Here is a 10,347-nt window from a genome sequence, read left to right as displayed (position 1 = left end):
CCTTTACTATCAAGTTCACGGTCGTCGCAGAACCGTCTGGAAACCCATCAGTGATTGATGGAATCACCATGAAAAGCGTTTTCGTCCTTTTCGTGCTTTGTGTGCCGTGTGTTTTGTCCGCCCGTTACGTGCCCAAATGGAAGAAACAGGTATTCAAATCGATGCTTTTACCGTTATTTTTCTGATTTGTTTGAGTGAAGGCTTGCGAATTACCCACTTCGCAAAATGAGCATTCGCATTATGTGTGTGACGACGATGGGGAGGTGAAATGTCTGCCAGGATGGACCGGGGATTTGTGCGATGTGCCCAAATGCCGGCCTGGATGCGATCCGCTGCAAGGATACTGCAACAGGCCGGGGGAATGTTTGTGCAAGTTGGGGTATTTCGGTGAAAAGTGCAATAAATGCATTCCTTTGCCCGGGTGTCAGCATGGCTATTGCAATGTGAGCTTTGAGTGCATCTGCCACGAGGGATGGGATGGGATCTTTTGTTCAGAACGTGAGTGTTAGAATAACAAAACCTTTGTGTGATGGAGAATTTAAATAAATGACTAGCTTCTGGCTCACTATAATTATGAGTGTTTTTCTTTCAAAGCAATGGGTAATTTTTCGTTTAGTAAAAGTATACATTATAATGCAATAAATGATACACAATAAAAATAAATGGTAATAATATAGTTACACAGAAAAAAGCGACAATAACTCCACGCATACCTGGAATTACACAATCGTTTGTTAGCTACAAAACGAGAAAATGTATTGTTTTAACTTTGAAACATGAAGTAATTTTTTGTATCAGGGTCTCGATCGAAGTATAGCTTTAATAATAGTATCTAATACCAAGACAAACAAATAATTTTTCGAGACATATGTACTTGTATAAATATTTAACTGACTTGTTGCCCACTTGTTTCTTTTGACCTAAAATTACTAAATTAAAGACCTTAAAAGCTCGAAATTTTATTTATAAAACTCCAGTAACAAATTCCAGTACTTTCATGTATTTTAGATCTAAATAAAAAACTTTCAAAAAAATCAGTTTGAGTTATTATGTTTTCTAGTAACCTCGAGAAATCAATGTCGTGAAAAATCAGAGAAAACCTTGAGAAAATCTGGCCTTTTTTTAATTATTTTGCGACCTATAATCCGCCTTTTTCCGGTCGTAACAAATAATTACATTAATCATTAATTTTTGTTGGTAACATTTTCGTGCCTTTTTTTTAATACTTGAATTCGAAATAATAAACATTATTTTAAAACACCATTTCGATAGCAACGTTTTCACTATTTTAAAACACGCTTCTCATAGCAACGTGTTTTAAATTAATGTTTTCACTATTTTAAAACACTTATGCAAATAACACTTATGAAAACACGTAAACGCACTCGTATTATTAATAACTGTTATCTACTTTGAGTCACCTACTAGTAATTTTCGAATGCTTAAACCTTCTGGACATAATTTTATTAAAAACAATTTTTACAGAATTTATTATTTAGAAGGTATAAAATTTTCTGTTACGTTTTTATCTTTGCCACAAGTTGGATAAGAACTGGATATTAAGCAGAATTATTACCTATTTTTTTAGAAATTCTGCATTATTAATTCACACAATTATGAGTATTTAATTCATGAATTAACCGATGGTGTAAATGAATTTGCATACAATACGCCACCGGAAAAATCTCGAGGAAGTAACTGATCTGATAACTAAAGAGAAAATTGGTTTATAGTCATGCATTTCTTCCATTTCTCCGCGTGTGCTAGTGAGGTATTCTGGGAATTTAGGATCTTTAAAACTTTTGATTTGTAATTAAATTAAGCCACAAACACGGAAAGGCAGTAATTGATTTTCGAACCACACGAACGAGAGTACTGTTTGAAGTAGATTAAAATTTGATAAGCCTGCACTATAATCGATTTCCCCGAACACTACACACGAATTAAAACTGTTAAGATTGCTCGTCTCACGGGAAATAATTGATTATCGATTCCAATTTAAAACATCCGATCGAGTTTCAATCTAGCTGAGGAATTTAAATGGACACAAGCTATCGCCAAATTAAAAATTGCAAGGAACAAAAAATTCATGGCTGGACTTGAAAACTTCTCAAGAATGTATAGAAAGTATGTCGTTTCCCAGTTTATTAAATCTGGGAATAATTCATGTCGGAATTAATTTCTTCTTGGGAATATATTGATTTGGCTTTTTATTCATGTGTAATCATAAAAGCTTCGATCGGCCACTCCCCTTAATTAAAGACTTAAAATCTTAATCAGCAAATGACTCTCAATGCTTACACGCAATCAACCCTCGTTCTCTACAACAATTACTGAACTGATACAATATTTAGACCACAGGATGTGGTGTGAACTACACCATTGATTTTTTGTAGTAATTCTCTCGCTTCAAGAGTGCGAAACTAAATTATTTCAACTAACGATTTAGAAAAGTAAATAGGTGAAGCGGAAATTCTCTCGCTTGTGGCTGTTCGTAAATATCATTCTCGTAGGCAGTGCTAGACACTTATTAGAAAATGTTTCACTTTTACTTCATTTTTATTTACAATTTTTCAGCGATCTGTCGTTTGGATTGCCACTCAACGAGGGGTTATTGCGACAGTCCTGGCGAATGCAGATGTCGCCTGGGCTGGGCAGGACGAAACTGCAAGGACTGCCAGGTCCTGCCAGGATGTCAGCACGGATACTGCGACAAGCCTCTGGAATGCAAATGCCTGCCCGGATACACCGGGATTTTGTGCCAGACTCGTAAGCAAAAACCCTAATTGTCGGGAAAACAAGCTTTTTACTATTTACTTTGAGAAAAAAATAATTAGTACATGAGTTAGACTGTTAAAAATGTGATCAGTTTTCAAAAATACAATTTTATTTTATTGATCAAAATGCTGTTAAAAATAAATGTATAAAATAAATAAAATAAATGAAATAAATAAAATAAATAAAATAAATAAAATAAATAAAATAAATAAAATAAATAAAATAAATAAAATAAATAAAATAAATAAAATAAATAAAATAAATAAAATAAATAAAATAAATAAAATAAATAAAATAAAATAAAGAAAATAAAGTAATATAAATAAAGTAAATAAAATTTAAAAAATCAAAATAAATAAATTAAATACATTCCGCAACAAAAAAACATTATGATTCATTGTTTCACACAAATTATTTTTTTTAAAGAAAACGACTCGACACACAATAAATTAAAAAAAAATTAATTTCGACATTTGGCTTTCTCTTATGTAACTCTTTCTCAACGAAGACGTTACCACTTAGATGTTTGCCAGTTGGTTAGTTTGTAAACTATGCCTAAGCATTGGTTATTTTGTATTTCAAGAAAGTTTGGTTTTCATATCCAACTGTTGTTTTTCAAGTAAATTAGCCAAGATTCTTGGCTAGTTTGTAAACTAGCCGCTATTTTAGTTAAAACTGCAGTTTCTAATAAATAGCTATCTAATTATTTTTTTGAAGATTAGTGTATTACTCAATAAAATTATTGGCAAAAAATTCAAAATTTTAAATTTTGTGAAATATTGGTACGTATTATACGTAGAATGAGCCGTGAAACTAAATGGAACAAACCGTTTTGCTTTAAGTCTTACAATTTCTGAAAAAAAACAAAAAAAATGGTTACAAATTTTACTTTGTTCCATTTTTAAACGGCGATTACGACGAAACTAAAAGTTTAGATGGTAAAATTTGACGTGTAATTCCTTGAAACCAACCGTTTTGCTCTACGGCATTTGGTTTTTGAGTTATGAATTTTTTAATAAATAACTTGGCGCATCCACCATTTTTCAAATTAACCTAAGTTTTTAAATAATTTCTCGACTAAGCTTGGGTTGTAAAAAATGGCATAGTACGCCGTAGAATTCACTGAAATAAACCGTTTTGTTCTACGACTTTTAGTTTTTGAGTTATAAATTTTTAATAAATTACTTTGCGCATCCACCATTTTTTCAAATTAATTTAAGTTTTTAAATAAGTTTTCGACTAAGCTCGGGTTGTAAAAATGATGGTATATTATGCAAAATAAGCCGTAGAATTTACTGATATAAACCGTTTTGCTCTACGACTTTTAGTTTTTGAGTTATGAATTTTTTAATAAATAACTCGGCGCATCCACCATTTTTTCAAATTAACCTAAGTTTTTAAATAAGTTCTCGACTAAGCTCGGGTTGTAAAAATGATGGTATTATTATCCAAAATGAGCCGTAGAATTCACCGATATAAACCGTTTTGCTCTACGACTTTTAGTTTTTGAGTTATGAATTTTTTAATAATAGTTCACAAATTGGCCATATTTACACATTAGCCGTAACAGATACAAAAAGCATTTTTTTTGTTGATCTGTTTACAAAAATATTGGAAGCACTGTGGTTATTTTGGTGTTAACCTGTTAATATATAGACAGGAGAACAAACGCAACAATTTCTCTCTTTTAAAATTTTCCAAAATGTTTTTGCGACAATGATTGTTTCGTGAAAAGGGTAAATGACAATTCACTTTGCTATGACAATTTTTTTCTGTTAGTCCTTGATTTTATTAGAGCACTTATATTGAGGTTTCGACTTTCAGATAGCTCATGGTTATTTTTTGCAAAAACAACATTGTATTTTCCTGTTTCAAAAAAATTATTATCTTAATTGCTTTTACAACTATATGTCAGCGCATTGTTTCGTTAGAATTACTTCAATTTTGGCCTAGAGTTGTAAAAATAACAATCAATTTTTATTGTCAACATTTTCAGACGAATACCTCCCAGAAAGACTGACGCTGACTTAAATTTTGATCATTTATGTTAATTACACCCTCAAAATTTTGATTATAAAAAGCAGCTCAAAATTAAAAAGATTTTTAGTGTACTAGCCATTTTTTCAATAGTTTAGGCAAAAATCGGTGGGTTCCATACTTTAGCTGGACTTGAAAATTAAATTTAATAAATACAATTTTTAGCAATCTGTTCGAAGACGTGCCACAAGGAGCGCGGATACTGCAGGAAACCGGGCGAGTGTCGGTGAGGTCACCCGAAAGAAATAATTCAAAATGTGATTCATTACATCGATTATTTGCAGATGCAAAGTGGGTTGGTGGGGAAATAATTGTGAGAAATGTTATCCTTACCCAGGCTGCGTGAACGGCAATTGCACGAGACCGTGGGAGTGTAATTGCAAGAAGGGTTGGGGAGGGATGCTCTGCGATGAAGGTAAAGTTTAAAACAATTATCTTTTATCGATCCTTATCGGTATTTTCCAGAACTGAACTACTGCGAAACTAATCCTGACACGTGTAAAAATGGGGCGAAATGTGTTTCGCTCACAAAGAATGACGGCAATTACAAGTGTCTGTGTCGGGAAGGTACATGGGGAAAAAATTGCGAACAATCTGAATTTTCCACCACCGTTAAGACGCCCACAACTACCACCGTTGCAGGATTTAACAAAACGAAGCAAAAAACCGAACCGCTCTTGGTGGATAATGAGACCTAACGAGGAACTTGATACGGTTTCGTTCATTATTCGTAGCAACGACTTGGAGGCCATAGAAGCACAATATTTATTCACTCACTAATTTATTATTATTTATTGTCGTTTTTATTGCAAACTGTTACATCTTTTATCTGTAATAAAAACATAAAATTGAGACGTTTTCTGATTTTCAAATGTATCATCAGTGAAGTTAAAAGGAAGGGTTTTATTTTAAATACAAAATAAATAAATTAATTCTACCAAAGTTTATAAAAAAACAATTAATTTATCTCAAACACAACATCATTGTCATAGTTAAATAAGTGTTTTTTATTACATATTTTTATTGATGATAAAATATGACTTTCTTCAGCAATTTTTGTAATAATAAAAACTCTAAATAAAAAATTTGTTGTTTACTAGAATTTATTGCAACAGGTGACGATCACGTCCAGTAAAACAAAGCTTCTGCTCAGGCAAATATTAATAATTGTTAAATAAGTTTTATTATTACTTTATTTAGTATTTTTAATTTTGTAATGCTTGGGGTACATCTAATAAATTTAACTCAGTTAATATTCAATAAAGTTTCTTTTAAATGTGTTTATTGAGGATTTGTGTTATACAGCCAATAACATTTTTAATATTGTATACAAACAAATAAAACGTTTACACCTAATAAAAAAAATAATTGGCTTAATTAAAAACTTAATTACAAAAATTATAGTGTTTTGATGACGAATTTGGATAGAGAAAGAAAAGGTAGCTACGTATCTATATATACACTAGTGTATAGTTGGTTATATATTAATCAATTTAAAGTACATTTATGTTCAACTTTCTGAATTAAGCTTTATAATTGTTATACAGTTAAGCGTTCTTGAAATACGGGCTAAAAAATAAGATAAATATTTTTATTCGTAACTTACTTGAATTTAACTGGGTGGAGTCAGCCCGAAATCCAATCTGAGTCATGCCTTTTCAATGCGCTCAACCAATAAAAAGGCAAAGATAATGCATAGACAAAAAATTTCAAAGCGAATGTATTGGCCGATTATCGCAAGCGAATTTCAAGATGGTTTCGAGGACTAAATTGTTAATATTTCATGCAATAAAAGTATTTTGGTTTGATTTGCATTAATTTTTTGTGTAAAAACAAGAAGTGATTTGTTTTTTCCTTTAAATGCACGCATTTTGCTTGCCTATCCCACTCGATCTTTGTTTTTGACACCGTTTTATTATGCAAATGTTAAGTTTAAAAAACGTAGTCATAGGTATGCACTTATTTCTAATGAAAACATTTATGCGCAAAATTTAGCTTTAGTGTCTTGGCTATAAATAAAGCAACTATTTCCAACTTTTCCTTAACTGTTTCCTCCTGATATACATTACTTGGAACAAGTTCAATTAAATTCAGGAAAAGCGGTACAACCGTCGTCCACACAACTAATTTCCCTACGACCGTCCAATATTTTGCATAAGAGCGCAAAACGGTTTCATTTCCTTACTTTCTGTTATCATCCCATAACAATTAACCTTTCTGGTGCAGCATAAAATTATAATTTTAACAGTGTGGCAAATTTCGCATAGACTTACATAATGACAACACCTGCGTCCGGCCAACTCAGCACTTAAAGATAGGATTACTTTCTTTTGTCCCTTACACTGATTGTGTTACACATAATGAACTTTGACATATGTCGTGGTAAAAGTAAAATTATTGATAATCGGACAGGTCTGGTGTTGCACGCGTTTAAAGAAAGCGCATTTTTATGGATAAATCATTTTATGCAGCGCATTTTCTCCTGCAATATGGTGTATGAGATTCTGGTTCAATTGGCATGGGAATACCAAATTTGTTACGTTTAATTGCACAGAGGAAAGCCGAGCTGCTTTATCGCAAGGGTTCTGTCTAACGTCGGTCGTGTTTTACGGCGGTGTCCCACTTTCATATTTTTTAAAAATGTATGATTCCAACAAGTCTGATTTGGGTCGGGTTGTTATAAAAAGCGACCTTAGACCACATTCATTGATCGATAATTAGAATTAGCTACGTGTTACTCGGTCGGAATTATGGGAAATGGAAACTTTCATTCATTCTGAATTGTGTAACACATTATCCAATCCAGGGGATAACCAGAGATGAGCATGAACACCTCTTTCTCTTTTTGCTACCAGATAATTACACTTGTCTCAACAGTTGATTACTCTTGACCTTCTGCTACCGCGAGCTAATCGCTAATCGGCGTTTCACTCTGTACGAGTGGCAGGTGGTTTAGTCATGTATTTATTGTGGCATAATTCAATACTCGTTTAAATTAATGTAAGAAAAAAATTATATAATGTTCTTCCTAGGTCGCGCATGTCTTGCCTCGAGCATTGCTGACAGGAAATACATGTAAATACACATTCACTCCGACTCGAATATAAAGACCAAATCTTCATCACTGTCACAATTTCAATCAGTTTCATTCTACTGCCGACAACTGAACAACTTTCGTTGAGCTTTTCTCTGAAGTCACTAAGAGAAAAAGCATTTACACGTAATATAGTCTAACAGTGGGAAATCCATTTTTGGGCTCACATTACAAACACAAATTGCTTCCATAAGGTAAAAAGCCATTTGTCGGTAATGTTTCAATCCGACATGAGACTTAATTAAGTAATGCAATAGATTTGAGTAATTTGACATTTTCTCGAGACGAAAAATTTCGAACACTTTTCATGTCTCGAGCTCATATTTCAGCTCAGGAACGAAAGGCAAATATAATTGTTGTAATGTAACAAATGTAGCGAAGAATTGAAATAATTTTTAACACTGGAAAACAAAATATGATCCAACTTTCAAATCGAAATTGTTCATAATAATAACACACACTTGCTCCTTTTTTAGAAGTAAAATAGCAAATAGAACAAGAAAATGCTCGTTTTAATGTAATCCTCTTAGCAAACCGCAATACCGCAAATGGAAAATAATTCAAGCCTTTTAGAATGTGTAAATCTTATTTATTGCTCCTTGAATAAGTGTTAAACATGCTAATTAACTTTACTACTGCATCAATAAAAAATAATAAATTCACTCCATCGGTAAAATTAAAATCCGTGACTAGAACATTCAAGCCAATTTAGCTCGTAATAAATCTCAGGAATGAACGTACGATTGAATATTTCTAGACAATAAATTCTTAATCAAAAATTGAAATTAATTGGGTTAAAAATTATCGCCGCCTGATTAATTGAACTCTGAGGTGATTAGTCTTCGGCGAAGGCAATCTAGTGCACTTTCTGACGTAAATAGCGTTATAGTTTATCAAGAACAAAAAAAATATCAAAAACCATAAAGACGCCTAAACGGTTATCTAATCGCAATTGCCAAGAAACTACAACCTGCCACAAACCCATTTCGACACGAATTGTCCCAATTACACAAAAACAAACACAAATCGATCTATTATTAGATAATCATTGATATTAGCAGCTAAACGATGTTGTTACTTCACGTTTCTGCGATTGGAATAGGTCATGGTTTGTTTAGACGGCCGACTTGTGTACTTTAATTAGGATGAGTGCCGATATAATTATCGCTAGATTCAATAAACTCGGTAAACCAGTTACGAATTCGGTTGCTGTTGTCGATATTAGATCGAATTATTCATCGCGGTTCTTGAAAGTAAAAGTTTTCAAGTGGGTGTGCTCTTGGAAGACCCATGTTAATGTATGAGGCAAAACAACACGCCTCGACACTCGCTGATATATTTTTCGAATTCGATCGCTTCATATTGAATTCAGTGGGGAGCGCAACGTGATCGAATTATCTCCTCAAGAAAACTCGCATTACATAACTAATTGCCCACGACGGTATTGTCACAGGAAACCTTTACTGAAGATAATATTTTAATCGACTAACCTTTCACCGAGGTGTGTCCTCAAATTGTAGCTTCTCGGCAAGTAAATCTATAATTTCAGGCATTTGTCAATTGTTCTATTGATTGTTAATAATCGAGACCTGCATTCACACTTTCTACAATTTTGTTGTAAAAATTAATCGGGTTTCGATTTTTACAGACAACTTTCCTTTACTTTGTCAGTGGTATTTTTCAATCGATCTAATTAATTTAGATATGGTGCTGTTCTTTTTTCGGACTAATTATTAATGAATTGTTCAAGTATTTTTATAATTGTGTGACGTGGAGGGAAAGTGGGCAAATTTTGGCAAAAACGCAGCGAGTGCAGTCGCTTGATTTATCAATATTTCAGCAACTTAATCGCTTTCAGCATGCAATACTTGCAGATGACGCTGCGATATTTTTCTCACGCTCGCCAGACCGTCTTCAGACGCCGCAAAACTAACAATAGAAAGCTGATTTTTCAGACTATCGAAAATTTATGCCTTTATCATAATTAATATGTATTTGCATATCTGAAATAGCTGCTGGTAGAGGAGAAATGCAGCATTTGAATAAAATAGAGAGCGAATTGTTAAATGAAACTTGCTCCAATATAACAAATCTGTCAAGAAGTTTTCTTTCGTTCGATAAGTGATATTATTTTAAGGCATGGTGTTTGCGTAACTGATTTACTTCTGAAAGTCTGAAAGAATGGCGAGTTATCCACTCACGTCTTCACCTTCGGAGCCCTTTCCCAGCGTGAAATATTCTGCTTCCAACACGCGCAAGGATAAGTTCAAAGAGAGCGAGGCCTCAGTTGGATTTTTGAACAATTTCTAATTAAATTGCAAAACCCCCTCTTCGCACTTCAATTGCAACAAATTGTGGTTATTGAAGTGTGAATCCGCACTTTCCTCGATTGTTGAATAAATTTTTGACACAACACGCCATTGCATTAATAGATTACC

General features: G+C 33.0%; 1 protein-coding gene across 1 annotated transcript; it reads left to right on the top strand.

Moving 5' to 3' along the window:
• Positions 1–14: 14 nt before the first annotated feature.
• Positions 15–5,667, top strand: LOC100142164 (neurogenic locus protein delta). Its single transcript, XM_008194091.3, has 6 exons — positions 15–149; positions 201–498; positions 2,578–2,769; positions 4,981–5,041; positions 5,100–5,230; positions 5,281–5,667. Exons 1-6 carry the CDS (start codon positions 69–71, stop codon positions 5,511–5,513), a joined length of 996 nt encoding a protein of 331 aa, XP_008192313.2. The 5' UTR covers positions 15–68; the 3' UTR covers positions 5,514–5,667.
• Positions 5,668–10,347: the final 4,680 nt, after the last annotated feature.

Source organism: Tribolium castaneum, chromosome 9 (genome assembly GCF_031307605.1).
Source record: "Tribolium castaneum strain GA2 chromosome 9, icTriCast1.1, whole genome shotgun sequence".
NCBI classification, from domain to species: Eukaryota; Metazoa; Arthropoda; class Insecta; order Coleoptera; family Tenebrionidae; genus Tribolium; species Tribolium castaneum.
This window is presented reverse-complemented; position numbering and strand designations above follow the sequence as displayed.